The 23,392-nt window shown below is 30.7% G+C and overlaps 1 protein-coding gene across 1 annotated transcript in view; it reads left to right on the top strand.

The window, feature by feature from the left end:
• The window catches only part of LOC122531803 (tyrosine-protein kinase Dnt-like), a 46,896-nt gene that overhangs the window by 14,964 nt on the left and 8,540 nt on the right, over positions 1–23,392 (top strand). Inside the window, exon 2 of the mRNA XM_043660011.1 lies at positions 14,908–15,035. Coding sequence (XP_043515946.1) covers positions 14,908–15,035 — 128 coding nt within the window. The remainder of the gene's footprint in view (positions 1–14,907; positions 15,036–23,392) is intronic.

The raw sequence follows: 23,392 nt of genomic DNA, 5'->3' as shown, positions 1-23,392 counted from the left end.
ACAAATTATATAATTCTTAAAAAAAAAAATGTCCTGTCTAAAAATTATAATAGACAGAAATAACCAACATTGGAAAATACCGCTAAACTAAAAATTTATCGTTACTGTCATATGAAATTGGATGGTGAATTCTTATTAGTTATTTTTTTGAGATTCACGAATTTTAAAGATTTACAAAATATAATACATATTTATTAATAATTGATACAGTTAAGTATAAGAAAAAAGAAAAAGGAACAAAAGAAGTGAATTAACAAGTAGATATGGCTAGATGCACAAAAGAGATGAGCAATAGTATAGAATGATTAAAAGAGAAAAACAAGAAACTAAAAGTACTAAAAGTAATATATAAAGCTATAATATAGAGGCCATAAACGCTTACAAACATTTTTGATGAGTTATAGATTTTAATACCTCTCCTTCGTCATAAAACAAAATAGGACAATGAATCAGATTTAACCGCAAGTCGAAAGAAACATATTTTATATAGATGAGGCGACGCACGAAAATAAATTACTCTGTTCTTATTGAAAGAACCTTCGAATGATTGTGACATGTGAAATTATTAATTGTAATAAATTTGTTATAGTATGGGATTAGATACTGAAATTTTATTAAATGTTTTCCCAAGTGATTTACAAGTTTTAAAAATGTGCAAGTATGAAAATAAATCACTTTGTTGTTGGAAGAAGCTTCGGTTGATTGCAACGTACAAATTATACAAGATGAAATCGTGGGATTTTTATTAAGTATATGAAATTGTTATTATACAAAAATACACAGTATTAAATATTTTTATTAAAAAAATTGTCAAATACTAAAGATATATATAATATTGATGGATTGTAAAACCTGTTAGCGACTAACATTGCAGATAATTTTGTTTTATCAAAGAATATTAACTTCTCAACAGAATTAATTAATAGCGATTTTTTTTACTATCATGAGTATAATAATTAAAACGATCAAATCTTTTGTTTTTGTAATTAACCGTTTAAAAGTTTAATGTTCTAAAAAATTTATACAATGTGTATAATACATAAAAATATATGAAATATTCAAAAATATATGAAGCGTTTAATAGACGAATCAAATTTCTATTTAAAATCGTTATCTATTGTTCATGCACAATTGTATAAACGTTCACGATAATTATTAATCAAATGTGATTGATTCCAAAAATGTGCGAAAGAAACGGAAGTACGAAGAAACATATGCGTAAATGTATCTGGAACCTCTGGAAAGGTTAACTCCTGAATGCAATTTTACTCCACCGGCTGAATAATCAATTTGCATGTGGTGAATTTGCATAAAACGTAATTTTAATCCGCCGGCTGTCAATGTATTAAGATTTATGATTTGCCAGTATCGTGTATTTCACGCGTCTTTAAAATTTACGGCTCTTGTAGAAAAGTAGATAAGAAAACTGAATTAAAAAAAAAAAATGACACAACATGCAATATAAATTCGACGTAAAAAAGTGTTGAAAAATGACCGAAGGTTTCGTTGAAAATTTCACTTTTACGATCGCGGTGATCTTTCACAGTAGACGGTGAAGAATGCCAGGGATTTTAACGTAACCAAATACCTAGATGAAAAGATTCTCTTAATCCTTCCGTTCGCCAAGACTATAAAGTCACGGTCGAGTTTCAGAAAGACTTGGAAAGGTATCGTCGAAACGACGAAATAACCCAACAGCGTGCGCTTCGTCTCTTTCCTTTTCCTTCGTTTTCGTTTTTTTTTTTTTTTCCTTTCTTTTTTCTCCTCGTTGGGTTACGATCCTTTCGAGTGAATTATAACTGGTGTCGCGTGAAGTTACGCCTTCCTGGATGTGACCTATGGCCTGTGAGGAGAAACGGAGAGAGACTCGGTCTTGTAGTAATGAAAGAGGACAAACTGAGAAGGAAAAGGGAGGGTGTACAAACGACGACCAGGACTTGGCTAGGACTTATGGGTTATTCAGAGGAGACCCCCGTTGGCAGAGAAAGAACCCACGTATTCGTTCGATATATGCTAAACAGTCAGCCTCCTGTATTATATAGAGGGTGGAACTAACGTATCACACTCGCTTCTTACAAAGATACTTATCGTTTGAGTAATACGGTCATATCGTGATCAATACATCATCGTGATCTACGAATAAAGTTTTCTGTCATGTTTGAACTGTCAGCGAGTTCGAGGCGTTTATTTGAAAGTGATTTTTTTCTTGAAGTTAATCCATTGCATCTTAACGTGAATTGTATTATAATTAATCATGAACTGTAACTATTCGGCTGCGGTTTTTTTTTATATAAATTCATATTTTTCAGAATGTAATTTAAAAAAAACCTCTCTACATGTTTAGATATATTATTTTGTGCAGTTTTGCATTTTAAAATTTCTTATAAATCCAAATAAAGTCCGCGGTTTGGTATTTAATACTTTATTATTTTGTGTGATAAGACAGTTTAGTAATTATTAAATTGAGGACTTTCGTATATTTACAAGAAATTTTAAAATGACATGAAAGATATATAAAAATGCTTAGTATAACATTTGATATCTACATAAAATAATTTTTAGTAAGTTAGTAAGTTTTTTTAATTATATTCTCAAAAATATGAATTTTTGCATGAAAATCAGTGGTCTAATAATTTACATATACGACGTATCTCTTTTTTCTTTTCTTCAAAGTATTTGTAAAGAAGAATTCAATTCAATTTCTGATAATATATGAATTTTAATGATAATATATGAATATTTATGCAGTTTTATATTTTTATGAATATAATTTAAAAACAGTAATATTATTGGCCACTGATTATTACAAAGAAAATTATATATCTGTGCACGTTACATGTATTCTACGTATTTTTGTAACATTAAATTTCTCAGAAACTCATAAAAAACCGCAATTTACTAATAATTCAAGATATCGGAATATCTAAATACGTTGAACGACGAAGTTGAATATTATGTATCGTAGACATTCTGGTTATTTACAAAAAGGTTGCAATAAGGGTACACCCTGTAGTTGCATGCAGACATACGAAAATAAATCACTGTGTTGTGAACAATCTTAGGATGAAATTACCATCACACAAGACTGGATGTTCCATTAAATATTAATAAATGAATTTACAAGTTTTAGAGATTTACAAAATATTTGTTGGTACTTTGCAACTTTTCTGCACATCATGTAGAACTATTGTCGTAGAAACAGAATATGTAAAAATCTTGTTGCTTCTCAATAAAAACATTTATAAAAATAAGACGTTAACAAGGAAAGTCGAAATATTCAAACTTTCAAAAGATTAAATAAAATAAAATAAAACTCGCGTAGCCGATATATCCGCTTTTAGGTACTTATTGGTCTTATTAGTGAAGGTTAAGCAATTTTGTTTACGTTTATAGTGAAATTTTGAAGAATATCAATTCCTCGAATCAACAATTAATTTAAATGAATTCAGTTTACATAATAACTGGACTGTGGCATTTAAGAAATTTCAAAACAACAATTTTAAATTATTGCAGGTACATGATGCTTATATAAATATAAAAAAAAAATGTCTGAAAATATCTAAAATTCATAGTATAATACTTTCTATAATATTTAACACGCAAAATAATTTTCTACCGAGGTTTTCTGTCTGTTTGTATACGGTTTTGGTCACTCGTTATGGTCCGCAATCAGTTGCCAGCGCAAGTGGCGTTAACTACCAAAACCTACTAATGATTCATGAACGTTAGAACGTTTGAATACATTAAACGACGAAGTTGTAGTATGTCGTCCAACTGGCGACAAGACATTTCAGTTATTCCCAAAACGTTGCAATAAGGATACACCCTATAGCTGTGTGCATCGAGATCACACGTGGGTGAGAAGCTTGCAGTATATAACAACGTGTGTACATGCAGGGGATATATATGCACGCCCACGTCGTTTGCCCGCGCTGGCGAAAGTGAAAAATATCCCATGCAACGGCAGCACGCGCTTGTGTACATACATGCACATGCACAAGTGAATGCGAGCTCGTTTGTACAAGCATACATGGATACGTTATTAGATCTCCCGAGGCTGCGTGTCGAGGTATCGGCGAGTACCAGCTGCCTGATCTGGTCGTTAACCTCGCCTCGCGGATCATTTTTGGATCAGTCTGATCTGTTCAAGTTTTCATAGTAACGTTCACGGTGGATTTCTGACAAATTTGTCGTAAATCACTGATTGCCCTCGGCTGCATCGTACCTTTCACAGCTAACGACTAACTCGCGTTAGTATCACCATGGAATGAAATTCGTTTCAAAAATTTGACTTGGTCTTTAGATTTCATTTTGTCCTGTGAACGTCGTTGTTCTACGTATTGCAAGTGTACGATGTGTTGTTTCAATGAATTACAACTGATTAGTCAGTTCCGATAGCGAATAACTGTATTGTTTATGGGAAATTTGAATGTACAAAACTTCAAGCAACATATACAATATGCAAAAATATGTAAAATATCTAAATTTATTAGATTATTTTATTATATAATATAGAATATTGTATATAGAATATTGTGAATATAATATAGAGTATTGTATATAGAGTATTTTGTATATAGAACAAATTTTCAAGTTCCATTTCCTTGATTACGTTTATAATTTCACAAATTTCTTATGAAATAAGTTCATAAGCAATGACTTGATACATATATAGTTGATTACATATTCAAAGTCATTTGTAAATTTTAGCTTATCATCAATAAACACATTATTAATAAATAGGAAATTTGCTACGAATCACGTGTATTCATTGTCAAAAACAATTTGTGCATTGTGAGGATATCAAAGTTTCATGATTCTATACCATAAATAGAATCAGAATGTGAATATATGAAAAAGTCATAATCACTATTGTAAACAAATTTATTTATTTGGATAGATTGAAAACCTGTTCCGATCCATTCCATCTATTTTATTAAAAAACCATCTGTGAGAATTTTTCAATTTTAGAATTGACAATTCTTCACAAATCTAGAACAACGAAGATAGTAAAGTAATTAAAAAATATATTAAGTAATGAAATTGAATATAATTGAAATTATTTTGATTAAATAAGTAATATTAATACACTAATAACATAATGTAACAATGTACATTAACGTCTAACATTAAAACAGATTTCAAATTAATGTTAGATTAATTAAATGTTTCTCACTGTCTTATTTATTTTTTACACCAGCTTGTGCATTTCCTTTATATTTTTAATAAATTGTTAAACCGTACAATATACACTAACATGAAATTGCAACATGATCCTCTGCATCGACTCTTGGAATGTTTTCTACGTCTCACGATTTTATATCGCAAGTCGAAAAAGTCGCCAGTTCGTACATGACGGTAAATTCCCGGTTTTACTTTATTCTCAATGTTTCTTTCAAATTTTGTCTGCAAAGGAACGGATCCAACTCCGTACGCCGGAGAACAAAGGCCACTCGGTCTATAGTAGGCATACCTGCAGCACGGAAGGAGCTCGGTGTCCAGAATCGCAGCAGAGATCGAACAAAAATCGGAGCGAGTGCATTGTGAGCAGGCGTCACGACGTGTAAATCTAATATTTCCTGTTCCTTCGACCTGCACTTTACCATTCTGCCTTTCCTTTTTTCTACGTTCCTCCCTCGTACTACTACTGCTGGCCGTCGTCATCCCATTTTGAAAGACTCGCTACGGGGATCTCGTTGTAAGCGCTCATGGTGGACCGTGGGTTTTGCGCTGGAAAGGTGTTAGGTTTCTGACCCAAAGCCTTGGGGCCCCCGGGACAGAGAGAACCGAAGGGGCCCCCGCAGCTCAGTCCGCAATTCAGCGGGCCCTTTCTTCAGTTCCCCTTTATATCGCGACTCTTGGAGCTTCGCCTCGTCAACTCCCCTCTATACCGTATTTTGACAGCGGGGGACACGATGCCCTGCGAAATTTTGCCGGCTGTTTCGCGCCTCGCAAAACGAACACTCTTGCGCTCGTTTCTCTTTCTATCACGGTCCTTTGTGCCAACGTTTTTTTTTTTTTTTTTTTTTTTTTTTTCCCTCCTCCTCCTCCTCCTTTTTTCTTTCTTCCCTCCTCCTCCTCCTCCTATTTTCCTTTTGTTTCTCGCAGTACGATTGAGCACCTCTTGAGGATTTTAGTATGCGGCGGTGACAGTTGGAGAAGATAGTTTTTTTGTTCTGGATTTTATTAAAATTGACCGGTCTTACGTGCTTGAACATTTTAACGGATGGAAGCTGTTTTTTCTTACGTGGGTTAAATTTCTTTTTCTTCGAAATTTTTTGAGATACCAATTGGAACATGTAAGTTGAGAGAAAGTTGTTTAAGGATAATGAAATAGTATTGATCTTTAATAACGAATAGTAAATAATAAAGAATAGTAAAATATCAGATAATTTTCAACTTTGCACAAAATGATCAAATTTGTGTATTATAAAATATTATTAATCTTTAATGTAACAACGAGGGAGTAACAAAATTTAGAGACTTTAGATCTGACAAGAAAAAATATTAGAAATAATAAAATAATACAAAGAACTTATTTGTAATAAAATTATTTTGAGTCAGCAAGGAAGTATTACAAATGTAAATAAAATAAAATAAAAATGAAAGAATAAGGCAATAAATTAAAATGCAATGACACATATACGCTATTAGAGTGTGGTATTGAATGTTAAAAACTTCAATAAATTCAATTTATATATCTACATATGCCTGCATATCGCGTAATCACGAAAGTGAGTTGTAAAAATTAGATTGTTATTTTGTTAATGAAATTATAATAGGATAAAATTCATTCTTCAATTTCAATCTCCTTTTCATATTATTCTCTTATGTTCTTCACGTGTTATTTGGCTTCTTTGGAAATGTTGAAAATATTTGTTTTCATATATATTGTCTAAAAATAACATATAAAAGTGAGAGGTACCTGCATGCTACGCCATAATAGTAAATCGTTTTGAAAGCTATAAAGTATTCAAGAAGATCGACATCTGGGGGAGAGAAGCTTCGTATTTCTTTTATTTCCTACATTCTGCACCAACCATTTTTCTCGACCATTGTGTGCTCTTAAATGCTTCATAAAATCTACGAAGTTCGATGGTGCAGATGCATCTTTTCTTCAAATTTCAAACTTTTGTTCAATATTGTACACTTTGTTTTCTTAATTATATATTAACTAATGTATACTAATATATATAATGATGAATTTGTGGTAATAACAATTGTTATTTTTAAGAAAAAAACATACATTTAGTGTAATTTTATATATTATATTTAATTTAATATAATAATACATATAAAAAGATGCTAATGTACATCCTCACTCAGAAATCTTACAATATACTTACTAGGTATATCGGTGTATTTGTCAAAAACTGAAAAAATGAAATCATAATTTGTACAACAAAGAATCTGCAAAGCATTGATAATATATATAATATTAATATATTAACTGTATTATATTTTTTTTGGATCTTTCAAAATTACATTTGAAAAGATACTATTAAAATAGATATGTGTAGTTTATAAATATTTACTTTTTAGTGTTCAATATAATTTTACGACTGTTTGCATATTCCATGTTTTTTATAAATAAAACACGATGAAGAAATGGAAAAAATCACGAGTTAATAATTATATTATAAAAAATGCATATGTAATATAAAAATTTTATTATCCATGATAGACATAAAATATTAAAAATATAACTATCCGAATATTTTTATATTTAAAAAAATTAAATCCCACTATATTTATACATTAACTTTCGAACGATGGACGATTTTAGCTTCATATAGGTAAGGTCAAATGCGAAATTTTCTGACGTTTTTCCAACTGAGGAATATACAATCTTATTATAATTATATAAATATTATAATTTGTAAATATATGTTCCTCTCCTTCAAAATAACAATTACATTAATTATTACTATCGAATTCAGCATTATTAATGAGGCGAAAGTTAAAAAGGTTTAAAAATTAATATAGAATTTATAACACGAGGATGATTTAACAAATATAAAATTATAAAATTAATTTAAAATTAATTTAAATTAAGTTAATTTAAAATATATTTCGCAACTATAAAATCTGTTAGAATAACAATAAATAAAGTTCTTGTTTTTTAAATATTGTTTTTTTAATAGTCTCATTGCTTGTCAACACATCTGGTATATCTTTTGTACATCCTTAAAAAAAAAAAAAAGAAAAAGAAAATAAGTTAATACTAATTTTTTGCAATCAGTTCTAAACTTATCAATCTGTTCATATACACTAGGTTGATAAATTTCAAACCACATATAATAATAATAATAATACATTGCTCGTTTGTAATACGAATATAAAATAGCCTGTCCATTATTAAAAAAAAAAAAAAATTAATATAACTATAATATACAATGATTGTGTAAGCATGACAAGTGAAGATCTACTAGCCGATATAACAACAACAATATTTTTCCACCAATTGTCGAATCGATATCCACAAAACGAACTAGAACGCGTTGAAGCAATTTAAAACAATTTAAAACGCAACACGCGAAACTTTTGTCTTTTACGTTCTATTCTCGCGCAGCTCACCCCTTTGCGGTGGCACAAGAATCAGCATATCAAAGAGCTGGAAACCAAAGAACAAAAATAACGTCAGAAGTCTTGCACAGAGGGCCTTTACTACCTTTGTTTCGCCTTCTAGATATTGTTGATCGATATCTGTTTGCGCGCAGGTTCACCGAACCGACTAGCCGTCTGAGAGTTTCCTTAGTTCCTTATCTTTGATCCCGTACGTTTTCCGGGTGTCAGCAGGCTGTAAGGGTGTTCCGTAACAATTTGAGAGTTCTCCTAGTAGGCGCGTCGGTATAGTTAGAGATCGTGCGTGTACCAGGAGGAAAGGTTCGAAGTGCCATGGAACCCTTCGTGACAATTGTGTCTGGCACTCGTTGTTGAGGGTCGTCGCCTTCGTTGAAAGGGCTCTCTCTCTTTCTCTCTCTCTCTCTCTCTATCTATCTCTCGCTCTTTCTTTCTCTTACCACATCTCCTTCGTCTTTTTCTTTTCTCTTTAATGCTCTTGCTTGCACTTTGGCCCGTTGCAAACGTACCAGACATCAAAGGATCTTTGGTATACGCCAACCCTTGGGTTACCCGCGCGCAGAGTCCCCGCATAAATGCGTCAAAGAAACCCCGGCTAGATAAGGGTTTGAAGAATACCTAAACCGGTAACGAGGTCATGGCTAGGTTGTCGCGAAGAATAGGCGAGCTGCCACGATGATTGTGCTGTATATGTATATCTTATCTCTCCGACGCTAAATACCGCATCTTTCACTTAAACGCCGAGATTGTAGTACATCTATTGTGGTATATCTAATTGTAAGTAGCGTAATTTTCGTGAAATATATATATTTGTATTGATCCTCTTCTACTCGTATGCGTTAACTCTCTGATACTTGTTTTCATTTGTTACTACAGTTTTTATTATTGTTACATCATTATATATTTTTATTCTTAAATAATATATTAAGATTTATTATGATTGACCTTTGTCACTATAGTTTACAATGGTCATTTTTGACTCTGGTATCTTTGCTGATACTTCGAGGGTTAACAGAAATCGTATTATTTTTTTTTTTTTTTTCACTGGTATTGATTTTAGAAGTATTTTCGATTGAGTCACATTCTACAGAAAATTACCAAATTTTAATAATCTGAAATTGAATAAATTTATTTTGAAGATTTTAACTTGAAAAGAATAATTTTATTCTTTATTGATAGTAAATAATTAAATAATACTAGGTATTATTGTTAATTAATAAATTATAATTTTAAAGATTTATGTAAATTATATACACTTTATCCATAATTATTATCTTAAAATTCCTATAATTTTTGTGGATTTTTTTGTTTAACAATTTTAATTTCAGTTTTATTCGCATCGAAGCTAAATAGAATTATTCATAATTAATACTCGGTAATTTTAATAATTTTATAATGTTTTTAACGAACTTCTTGTCAGTCTCTTTTGAGATTTCACATCGAACTGAGTAAATAGAGAAGCGTTATTAAGCTAAAATAAAAAAAATCATTGAAACGTTGCTATCTTTTATACTCGCAAGTTCGATAAGAAATACTACAATCAAAATAGAAAAACGTTATTTTTTTATGATACTTTCACATTATTGAAATTAACTAAATTACTCAGAAGTATTTCGATAGAAACAACAATTGTTGCACCGCAGCTAAAATAGGAAAATAGGTGGTATTGTAACGTCGGAACGTTGCAGTTGACGTTCTCTAGGAAGCGAGATTCATCCAAGAGTCAACATCTTGTTATTCCTCGAACGTCCGAACAAAGAGTCTCGCCCGCGATGACTCGGTGATTCTTGACACAGCGAGGATTATCGATCTCTCGGAACACCTATAAAAGTGTCTCGTGAGGGGGTGAAGATACGGAGATACGATTTTTAACAGCGATAACTCAGCGTGGTTTCAAGAATCTAAAGGTAATTATTTTCTGAGAGGATCCTACAGGGCGCAGGGATACCCAGCGTATTTTTTTTTTTTTACGACGGACACTGTTCGCTTGGTCCCCAGGAGGGAAGCCGGCTGTGCTTTGGCCGGAGAAATAGCCAGTGCTGAGGTCGTGGGCATACGATATCTGATGCAGAAAACCGGTAAAGGCCGAAGGCCGATGGAACCGAGGGGGCCGAGGGACGGCGAACGAAGAAGAAGGACCAAAAGCAAAGACACGATTGTGGGGGCTACGGCACATTGTCTTCGGGTGACTTAAAAATCCAACTCGTGCCTCGTTAACCGTCGTATCTGATACAACAAGCATAGACCCTCGAAGGGAGTACACGACGTGTGCTTGTTTTCCTTCTCCCTCTCGCGCCATCTTCGCTCCCCCTTCGTTCCCCTTTTTTCTCTTTAACCGATCTTCCACCTTCCGCCGACTCGCCCACGTAACCTTGTGGCTTCTGAATGCGGATTACTACTCGGTAGCGTAACATCCAGGTGCCGCGGCGTTACTGGACACCGAAATCGTTCAACGAGAATTTGCCAACTTTCCACCACCGTGTGCCGTTTAAAATGTCTTTGGGAAATTGTGGTGCACGGATGACCACTGGCTATGACTACGTTTAGCTCTTTTTATTAAAATTAGATGGAAGTCTAGTCACTTTGCGAATGATGTTCAAAATATTTTTAGAGAATGTCGAGATCATATCCAATGAGTGGGTAATTAACAGTTATATTTAATTTCTTTTTTTTTTTACTAAAATTAAAGGTTTGAAATATTAAAAAAATACAATGTTTTGGACGATTTTAGAATCATTGTTGAATTCCGTGTAGTGAAGTCAACACGTTTATAATTTAGAAGAATTTATTCCCCTACAGTCGTGCTCGTGTATGAAATAGAATGATATAGAATGATTTACAATGATTTAGTACGTCTTAGAATATGATGAATGTCTAATGCTCTTGAATATGATGTAGAATGATTTAGAATGTTTAATGCTCTTGAATATGATGTAGAATGATTTACAATGTTTAATGCTTTTGAATATGACGTAGAATGATTTAGAATGTTTTATGCTCTTAATGATGTAGAATGTCTCTATAATGATTTAGAATGTTTTATGCTCTTGAATGTCTCTAAAGCATATCTTTATATGTATTTGGTTATCATCGTCAAGTAGAAGGGGAAGGAGCATAAATGACCAACTATTGGATCTTGTCCTTATGATTAATTATTCACAGTCTACTTTTATGTGGACTATTGCTAGTTCATTGTCAGTATTTGCATAGATTCATATTGATCAATATTGTTCGGGTTGGTCATCCAGTACCATATCCAAATACGGTTGCATTTAATTTCCTGTTTACTAAAGTTAAATGATAGTCTAGTGTTTTTTATTTTCAATATAAATGGTATTTAAAGCTATACTTAATTTCATTTGTAGTCAAACTAAATCAAAAGTCTAATTTTATAAATTATAATATTTTTATTGAAAAATTTGTTAATATAAAACCTTGTACAGCTATCAGTCATTCTAATATTGCTTAAAATTAAAATTATTGATTTTTAGAATGTTTTTTTAAATGTAGAATATATATACAAAGTATGGCTAAAAATGTTGTGCAAGTGAGAAAGAAATTCTTAGTATAAAAACAGATCAAAATAATAGAGTGAAATTTATTCATTCGAGATTTTTAGAGAAAATTATTTTGTACAATATTTTTTATCTGCATGAATGGTCATTATTAAAGTTGTAAGAAAAATGAATAAATTTGTAGAAATATATTTCAATAAAAATATCAATATTAATTTTGTTCAATACATCTTTATGTTTTCAATAATTGTAAAAGCAAAAGAATGTGTAATTTATCACGTTGAAAATAATATTACAATAATATTACATTGTTGTATCATATTGTATAATATTATTATTTTGTCTATATTAAATAGAATAATTTGTAAAAATCTATAAATAATAATAAACATCTACACATAAATATAAATAATATTTTAATATAATCAGCATGAATATAAATAATATTTAATATAATACAATATAAATATTTTATAGACAATGAAGTAATCTATTGATGTCACAATTATAATAGCATTTACGTCAACAGCATGCTCGAATATTCTCCCTAACTACAAACTCCGCTTTGTTGCTGTATTTTTATAAAAATTATTCGTTTATAAAATGACTTTCAATCGAACAAAAGACGAAAGTTCAACAACAAAGGGACAAAATTGACGAATTATTCCCTTAAATACCCGTATAAATTCCTGTAATCATAATTCACTTTTTAAATGGCACAAAGGTAACATGAGGCGCACGTTTCGATGCGCTTTTAAACTTTGCGTTCTGTAAAAATGTGCGCAAGAAAATAACAAGCCCACTAAATCGACAAAGCGAGACCACCTTCTTTCCGAGACAATGTGCCTCGTACTGCCATTACTTATTCTTTCTCACTTGGTAAATTACAAGGTGAAGCTGGGTCTCTTCGGGTTTTCGCTTCGGTTCACACGATTTGTATTCGCGTTTGGGTAGTCGATTACTCGTGGCGAAGTTCGTAGACGTTCTGCTGTCTCCTGAAAGATATTTACTCCGTTTGAAATATGCACATTTCCCCAACGATGGAAGGTCATCATTCCTGTCAATTTCCTATATTGGTAACTCCGCTGCAATCTACTGCCCTCTTTCAAAGTACTATTTAATTACAAGTTAATTTTCTCCAACTGTTCCCATTTCACTGGATATAAATGGATAGTTAGCGAAGCTTATATCTAAATTTTTTACTTTGTTTCTGTGCGACTGTTCGTCGGCCTGCGTTAATTTTAAATCTAATTTCGTTCGATATTCGTTTTTATCTTGTTAAAATATAATAGGTATAACAGGTATAAAATCAAATGAAATATTCGATTCTATATCTTTTCTTTCGATAAATATTAAATCTTTATTTAATTGAAATCTGTAGTATAGTAAATCTTTCATTTGTTTCATATACATATGAAACGTTGTTAACGTTGTTTCCAATCGTCTTATTTTTATTTCGATCATCATTTTCTCAATCAAAAAACTGATAGAAATTCTCCCAAATAGAATGAAACGAAAATGATACAATTAAAGGATAAATTAAGAAACTTTCTACATTTAATTGAAAAAACCGTGCAGACTGTAGTAATTATTATTACGATTAATAAAATTTGATGTTGAACGGATTTAATATTACGCTTATTCAAAGTTTTATGTGTTTATTTTAGAATTAATTGCAATGTATGTGAGCTTAGTAAATTTCGTATAATTTTAAATTTTATATTTGAAGAATGATTTACTATAACAGTAAATATTGAAGATATAAATGTAACAATAATAAAAATCCGACAAAAATTATGGCACACACGCTGGGTTGATTCTAACACAAAACGAATGCATTTCTATGAATCATCTCTGGACTATAGGTATACTTGATAGGCTCTTGAAATAGACCATTAATACTCTTCACCCTCTTTTTGTCATGACGTCATAACGCTAACATCTCGTGGACAATCGATAAAGTTTATATCCAAAATTTATGAATAAATTATAAATAAACATGTAAATAGTTTCACAATAATTAATTTTGTTGTTCAAGATTATCAGAAAATATAATAATTTCAGTATTTTAAAGAAATATTTACGAATAAAAAAGTAATTTTCATTGAGTCCTAAGTGAGTCAGTAAAGTCACATAATTTGAAGTTAGGCTTAATTTCAATTTCTGTCCTATATTTTACACAACAAAGATTAATAATATTTATCGCACAAAATGTAGGACAATCAAATTAAGATTGGGTACTTTAATTCAAATCATTGTCAAATAATTCATATTATTCTGTTTCTTTCTGTCGAAAGAGAAATATTTCATTTGATAATGAAATGTGAAACTGTATTTAAAATTACAACGCTATTCCAATAGTTGTCATTGATATATTACGTTTTTAAATATTTAAACATATTACAATATTAAGTCCTATTAAAAAAACTTTCAATGTGTTTAATACAATGATAACATTGTTGAAAGAAAGAAATTATCGATACTTCCTTTTACTTTTAGGATCGTTCAGTTATATTTATGAACATTCCAATGATGTTAGCTTTAAAAGTTATTAGTTATTATTTATATCGTTCAATTTCAAGGACAAATATTACACGATACTGATTTAAACTACCTGTTATTAACTCGGTGTCAAAATTCTCGATATTTCAGAACCTACTACTTCAGGTATGGATTTAACTCTTGTTAAAATAATAACACAGAAAGGAGAAAGAAATAAAAGAGTCTTGACATTTTCCTTTATGTTACCAACGATTAATAATCAATGCAGAAGCTTTGATCAATAAAAATATCTGTCGTGCTGTTGCAGGTCTCCAGGCGGAATTGTTTTACGTAAGAGAGGGCGTGATAAACGAGTACGCTATTAAATTCGTCGTGCCGGTGCCAGCGCAAGTTCACAAGCTACATTTCACTTGGGAGAATCTCGCCGGTAGGCCGGTAAGTTTTACAAAAGGTCTCTCCCGCAGACTCTTTGATGTAATTTCTTTGAAATAATTCTCCTCAAACGATGTATATCTCGAGTGGGGAGAGGCGGTTAAGAAGATCGTGAGTTTAAAGGCGCAAGAAAAAACGGCGAGGCCCCACCGGTAATGAAAGGAAACAGCTACAGTAGCAGCTCTTAAAACGTAAGCTTTCGTGTCTTCCGGCTGCTTTATCACCTATTTACGTTTCTTTGACTGGTGGTCGTCGCTGGATCAAAGTCACCGTAAGAGAGAACCGCGATGAATTCGCTCGTTAACGAAGGAATCCGCGTGATCGCGAGATCTTACGGACAAGAGCACCTTGTCGGGTGAATCGTTGATGAAAACGTTTCAAGCTTGGACGGTCACCGTGCAACTGTTCGAAGCCTTTACTCTTTCCTCAGTCCCTCGTTCTTACGAGACGTACTTATCTAGATTATCGAGGCATGTCGGTCCTTCCCAGTTTCTCAGATTCGTGCCATCAACCAATGGCGCAGCCACTCACCCCGGTACCTTTCGTTCGATTCTAAGAGAATTTATGGATCTTTTATACAGGCTGTTTCAGTTTTCGTGGTAGAAATGAAGGGAAAATGTGTGAATAAATTTCTCCAAGGTTTTTGTTTCCTTATTTTTTAAGACAGGAGGAAATTATTATACGATTTTATTGTGTACTATATTTATTGCTAGTGGACATATATGTAACTGTGCAGGTTTTTCATTGATTGTAACATTTATTGAAATTAAATTTGATTGTATTTAAAATTGATTTAACGAAGTAAATTTATATAAGTTTAGTATTAAATAAATTTTGATTTAAATTAAAGTAAATTTTTATTTGATAGAAAAAAAATTTATGTTTCGTCGGATCATATTGTATCCTAAAGTAGAAGATTTTTTCAATTTTTTATTTGGAATGCAAACAGTCTCTACATTTTAGAAAGGTAAAGACAAAAAAAAGATTGGTAATCATTAGATTAAGATTTTCGGTTTTGAGGAAATTAAGATTGAAAATTTGTCAGACATAGGTAAGTTTTGTTAATTCTTGACAAGATAGAAGCATATAATAAATATGAGATTCAAATATTATTGATTAAATACGTGAATACATGTTTTATGTAATGCATGAAGTATTTGCAAATTGACAAAAGCTGGAATATTTTAGCATACTGTATATAAAAAAAATTAACATGTCAGTCAATGTATAGTATAAAAAAAAATGTACAAGAATTAATATAATGTAGCGAAATACTAAATTATAATAAGTAGGTACAAAATACAAATGCACAAACATTTTGATTAAATAAAATTAAACTTAAAGTTTCATATCATATTCAAGAAAGCTAAATTTGAAAATTCATCAATTACACGTGTACTAAGTCAATTTTTAACTAAATATTAATTTATACTATTATGAACTGTATTTTCTTGAAAGCTTATCTTAAACAGCACAATTTCATTCTATGTTCTTCATTCATTTTCACAAGTAATGTCTAATACGAAATTAAGTTAGCCGAAAAGTAAGTTTGACAAATTTTTAAACTTGATCCTAAAATGAAACCTTAACTTAACTATCGTTAGATCATAGATAATTAGAGTAATTTAAAGCATTTAATTTTGGTTCGACTTTTGCATCCTCTACGACTGAAATTAGCAATAAAGTTAAATCAAATTAAAAATTTCAAAATTAGGTAGTTAAGTCTTGAATTTTGATAACCTGGACAGTGGTCCAATTACGTCAATTAAGAGTTACGTTGTTAACTCAAAGAAAAAATGCTATTTTTCTCTTTCAGTTTAGGCTTGCATATAGAATCTCTCTCTCTTTTCATTTGCACCACAAAAGCTGAAACATCCTGTACAATCGATAAAGAACGCTTTTGTTCAAATCGTTGCAAAACTCGCCAACCTGAGCTGTTCTCGAGAGAGTATTTTCAATAGTACGTCATAGGGATTAATATTGTGCGCTAAATCAGTAACGGAAGAATGCCTTGCCGAGCAGAAATGAATAGAATTCATTTTCATTCGTGTCACTGAATGCATTCAAGCAAAGCGTAGTAGAACTCCATTTATCTGAAATCCATTTATTGAAACAAAATTTTAGTTTCTATCCGACTAATTGAACTCCTGGTCATTGAACCGATTCATTCGAACATGAATTTCTATTATTTGAGAGAGCAACTGGATAGTTAGCGGGAAAAACTTAATGAAGTTCTATTGCTATATGAATATGTATACTAGTTGTATGATTCGATTATATGCCGATGAGATTTGTTAAATGGAGTAGTACCGTATACTCGTAAATATAGTTTACAATACTTTGAAATATTTTCAACGAAATACTTGTTCAAGTTACACCAAGAGATTATTTTAATTGAAATTTTAAAATAATATAAAAAGTGGAATTTATCTAATGAACGATAAAAGTCAATTATGTTATTTATTCTGTTCGTACGTTTATATTTTTATCTCTATTATTTATAAAGTACAAATTATTCTCACACTTAAATAATTTAAACAATAATTTTATTATAGTAATATAGTAACATAGTAGTAATTCAATTTTAAAAATATACATTAGAATTTAAACTTTACTTACCATAAATAGTTTAATGATTAAAATTGATAAATTATAATGATAATTAAAGTTCAAAGGTCTAATAGTTAGTAATAATTAAATTATTAAATAATTAGTTAATAATAATTAAAGTTTAACTTGAAGTTTAAAGTCAGTAACTTCAATTTATAAAACTTTTTAATGACTTACTAAACTATTAATTTACTAACTCTAATTTGTAAAGGGGAAAATATTAAAAGAATGATCTTTATTCATTAGATAAGTTACTAAACTAACTTTATAAATTAAAATTATAACGTTATTTTATGTTTTGCACATTAAAATTTAAATTACTATATAAGTTATGATTAGAATTTATAAATTGAAATTAGTCAATAACTTCCATATCATTCTTTTAATTTTTCTATTACTAATTTTATTAATTTTAATTATATTTCAATAAATTACTAAAAGTCTTATAAACTGAAATTACTGATTGCTATATACATGTATATTAATTTAAACCATAAAGTTATAAATTTCTTATGAGTAGAAATTAAAGTTAATCTGTACCTCTTCTCTCATTACATCCTAAAAAAGTATAAATATATTACAATTACATGCTTATATTCTGTTCCTTTACTTACCAAATGATAATTAGCAATAGTAATTATCCGTATTAAAGGTAATATGACGTTGTTACTGGTGAAAGAGTTCATGGAAAACGATTAGAAAGTACAGCGACGAATGAATTATATATTGGCGTGTTGGAGAAAATGCTTTTTACCGTTGAGCTCTTGTTGAGGACGATGGTACTTTGACAAAGTGGCGGCGAAAAGTGGACAGAATGCGGCACGGTGTCGGATTGACTCGTCGACGATGCGCAGAAAAAAAGAAAAGGAACAGATCCGAGAGTAGGACAAAGTGGTCCAGCCACTTCTTCGAGTTGTCTCTCGGTGGAACGTAGAGGAAGAAGGAAAGGGAGAAAGACGGAGACTGATGGCCAGTGTCGAGACATCCGTCACCTCTGCGACAAAACCCAGTGTCCCGAATGCTACTAACAGAGCTCACCGACTACCTGCCAATCAACTCACCACTTTTGAGCCACATCGGGCCATTCTTTCGACAAATTCATTCAATTCCATGCCCCGAAACGAGAATTTATGAAGTACAGTATCACTTGAGAGAGATTATACCTATTTATATGTAGTTGATAATCAGTAGATGTTTATGTGTTTTTATACTTTTCACGAATCGAAGGAATGAAACCTGAATAAAAATATGCTTCGTCCATTTATAATGGTTTAAAAATTAATATTTATAATAGTTTTTGAAAAGATGTTTAGCATACAACTTAATCGAAGAACAAGGATATTTTTATATTTCGTTTACACCTGAGATATTAATTTTTGAGATCGAAAGTAGCCGAGAGAACGCATTAGAGTTAAATATAGAAAGTGTTCTACGTCGAATATTTTATACATTTTTGTATTTTGCATGCAGTCTAATTATGTAGTAAATAATTATAATAGCCGGATTTCATACTTTTAGAACAAAAATTATACGGGGTAACTGGTTGTGATCTATAAATATGAATTACTGGTAAACTACCTGTATGAGAGCGAATGGTCTCGAGGAGATTGCAATCTAGCATGAATAATTTTTCCAGAGATATATTTTCTTTTTCATTTTTTCAATACCAGAACTAGTTGACAGTAATTCACATTTAGAAATTGTGCTCATCCTCTATACTGTTTTCCATTTAATCATTAATATAGATATATAGTAAATAAATAAACACTACTATTAATATTAAATAAATTATACTAAAAAATAAATAAATAATATTGTTAATATAATATTGTTAATAATATAATAGTATAATAGTTAAATAAATAATACTATTAAATAAAATAATATTAAATAAATTATACTAAAAAGTAAATAAATAATACTGTTAATATAATATTATTAATAATATAATAGTATAATAGTTAAATAAATAATACTATTAAATAAAATAATATTAATAATAATATTAAATAAATTATACTAAAAAATAAATAAATAATACTGTTAATATAATATTATTAATAATATAATAGTATAATAGTTAAATAAATAATACTATTAAATAAAATAATATTAATAATAATATTAAATAAATTATACTAAAAAATAAATAAATAATACTATTAATATAATATTATTAATAATATAATAGTATAATAGTTAAATAAATAATACTATTAATATAATATTATTAATATAGTAGTATAATAATTAAATAAATAATACTATTAATATTATAAATATTAGATACCATAAATAATGGTATTAACGATACTACAAATATTATTAACAGCATTATTTAATATTACTATTTAATATTAAATAATGCTGTTTTTTCCGCAAAATATTAAAACGTGCATTTAATAATAAGTATCCAATATTCTATTTAGCAATAGAATATATTTATATAAAAATATAAAAATGAATGTAATCTCACCTCTGTCGTCTGAAGGTCCAAATGTTGATTTACATATTTAATCCGGAAATTCCAAAAATATGGAAATACAATCGCAGACATTTCGTCTGCTTCCAGTCACAGTCACTCGCGCATCTTTCAATTATTTTTCTCTAAAGTGAACCAACGCTTACAAAACCATCCGAAAACGTGATCTTTTTCTTCCAATTCGACAAACTTCGCATCGCGACAAATTTCATCTCGTTCTCGCGACTGGCGTGTCTTAACGAAAATATTTGCCGAGAGTTCTAGGAAAAAGTGTCGTCCGAATCACCGGGCACGTTCGTAAAATTTCACGCTGCCGCGTTGTTTGACGAGTTTCTCGCTGCGTCTGCAGTTGTTTTCAGACGTTCCAGAAACTCAAGAGAGAAAGAAAGAGAGAGAGAGAGCGAGAGAAAGAGAAGAAAAAAATCATAAAAAATTCCTGATAGTTTAAGTCGAATGGTTAGCCGGTTTACAGAGGCATTCACTGTCAGCACGTAGTTGGTCGCTCGTGGTCATAAAAGACCGCAAGCCCGAAGCAGCGTGTAACGTATATACAGAGAGAGAGAGAGAGAGAGAGAGAGAGAGAGAGAGAGAGCGTAGAGCGTGCAGCGTCTCGTAGTGTAGCATGGTAGCGACAAGCCAAGCAGGCAGGTTGACGAGGTGCCTTCTCCGCAGCTAGTTGGGAACCGATCATCATTGCGAGCTGGTAATCAGCTACGAGCTCTCTTCGACTTCAACCAAGCTCTCTCTCTCTCATCTAGCTTCTCCTCCTCTTCGTCCTCCAACTCCTCTTCTCCCTCCTCTTCCTCCGTTTCTCCGCTTCTCTCACCCCTTCTGGGCCTTCTCTTCACCCGCAGTCTTCTAGATTCACTTTGCCCTCCACTGGGCGCAAATTGTCTTCCGAGAATGGTACGTTTCAGATTATAGGAAGGTTCAACGTTCGCGTGATTACGAGCGAGTAGTGTGGCAGTAGTTCTCTCTAGTTCTCTCGTTCCTTGCGTCTTTCTTCCATTCGTTTATCCTTCTATATCCGTTCGATTCTTATTGTTAGCAATTTATTGGATGAGTCGAAGCGTTGAAATCGTCAGTTAATTACAAAAGTAATTACTAAACCAATGTGAACGTGTGACGACGAAAAATTTTAACTGTTACAATCTCGTAAGGAACAATCGTGTAACAATTTCACTAAGGTTCAAAATGGTCTCTTTTAAAGCATGAAGATTATACTTTGACAGTCGTGAGTTCGAGTTTTTCAAAGGTGTTTTTACATCACACAGCGGGTGAGAAAGTAAAGATTCTTCTATATTCAATGTATGTGTAATTAATGCAGGCATGTTTCTCATTACTGGAATTTCTTTGCGAATTTAAATTTCGCCATTATTTGAGTTGTTCATTTCTTATTTAAATAAAATTTATATCTCAGCTAACTGGAACAATTGTTTTGAGATATTAAAAGACATAACATTATTAACGTTGTTAATTTGATACATTTTTTTTTTTTATAAAATGTCATATTATGCAGAGAATTCTAAGTATAGCTAGACTGATTTTTATGTAAATTCATATTTTTAAAAATGCAATTTGAAAAGTAGGAAATTTTTGTTGTGTCGAATGTTATAAAAAGCTATGTTTTGAATATTTTATATACTTTTTCTCATCGTATATGCGCAAATGCATAAAAAGATAGGCTATGAATTTTTATGCATTTATGGGAAATATTAAAGTGTGAAATTGCATAAAATGCAATACACGATAAGAAAATTTTGAAATTTTTGATAACAAAGTATGCTGTCAGAGTTGCAAATAAGTAATATTCGTAATAACAGGCTGTATGTTGCCTTCCAATTATTATTATAAACAATTTTTATACATTCGATACATTCCTTTCTCGAAGATGCATTTATGGTTTAATTGTAACGCAATTGTTACAAATATAAGGCGACAAATTAACTTATAAATGTGATTTATACGTGAGATGTCAGGATTTGTATGAATCTTACTTGCAATTGGATATAAAAATTTAGTCTGTTTAATTTAGTCAATTTAGTAACAAGGAAAGTTCAAATATTAATAAAAATCAAAATTTCAAAATCTTCGATTAACAGGTAAACAGTCTAATAATTTTTATTATTCAACGAATCATTTAAATACCAACGACTATATAAATACGCCTTTAGAAAAAAAAAATAGTTTTTATTTTGCACATTTCCATTTTTACGATTTCTCTGTCTCGTTCCTTTTTCCCTTTTTACTTCTCCCCTTACCAATTTGTTCTGGCCTCTTTGTGCAAACAGTCATTTCTATGTAGATCAGGAATTTCCAGTGATTTGCATTTACCGTGGCTTCTTTTTTTTTTCTTCTTCTTTTTTCGTGGATCCGGCGGGAAATTGCACATTTCGCTTGAAACAGGTGCGCGTAAACGCGTGACTCGGCACGGAAATGCGAGTTCATTTGTGTTCATTTAGCGAGTCGCGCCGGTGCACGTGAAATTGCAGTTTGGTCGCACGGACGAACAACTCTTTTGTTTATTCTGCCGATTCGCCAGAGAATATGTATTTTTCTTTCATTCGAGGTTATTCGAATTGATCAATATTATTGAATATATTATTTCGTTTGAGCAGGTTTTCGAAAATATCAACTACATGTATATATTGTTTGAATTGTCCCTTCTTCGTCGATTCGAACATCTTTTCATCGATTAATTAAAATTAGGAATTTCTTTCTATGATAACGATTATGCAGATTGTTTAATGACACTCGCTTATTTTTAATAATCTAAATGTTCTAATTTTAAACGAAATTGAATTGAATATCTACCTCAATCTAAATATACTTAATTCTTCCCTATACGAAATGTAGTTTACGAATCTATAATTTAAAAATAAAATATTGAACTTTTTAAAACAATTTCGTACATTATATACTTATATAGAAATATAATTTTTGTTGAATAAAGAATACTGTGTCTTGTAGATAGGGTATAATACCACGAAAATGTTTGTAAGAGGAGTTTTTTAAGGACTAAATTATAATTCATATGAATGTTTTCAGAATTTAATGAATTAGAATATCAGTATCGGAATTCAATTACAATTTACATAAAAATTTTACATATTAGTACTTAAGCATTAGCTTTAAAATTAAATTAAACAAACTGATTGCTTAAATAAAATAGCTTTTAGATTTGAATTCAAATTTTATGAAATAAACATAAAAAAACAAAATCTTCTTTTGTTACTAATAGATGCAATTTAATTGTTTATACCTCTGA

This window comes from Frieseomelitta varia, unplaced genomic scaffold, assembly GCF_011392965.1.
Source record: "Frieseomelitta varia isolate USP_RPSP 00005682 unplaced genomic scaffold, Fvar_1.2 scaffold_418, whole genome shotgun sequence".
Lineage (NCBI taxonomy): Eukaryota > Metazoa > Arthropoda > Insecta > Hymenoptera > Apidae > Frieseomelitta > Frieseomelitta varia.
This window is presented reverse-complemented; position numbering and strand designations above follow the sequence as displayed.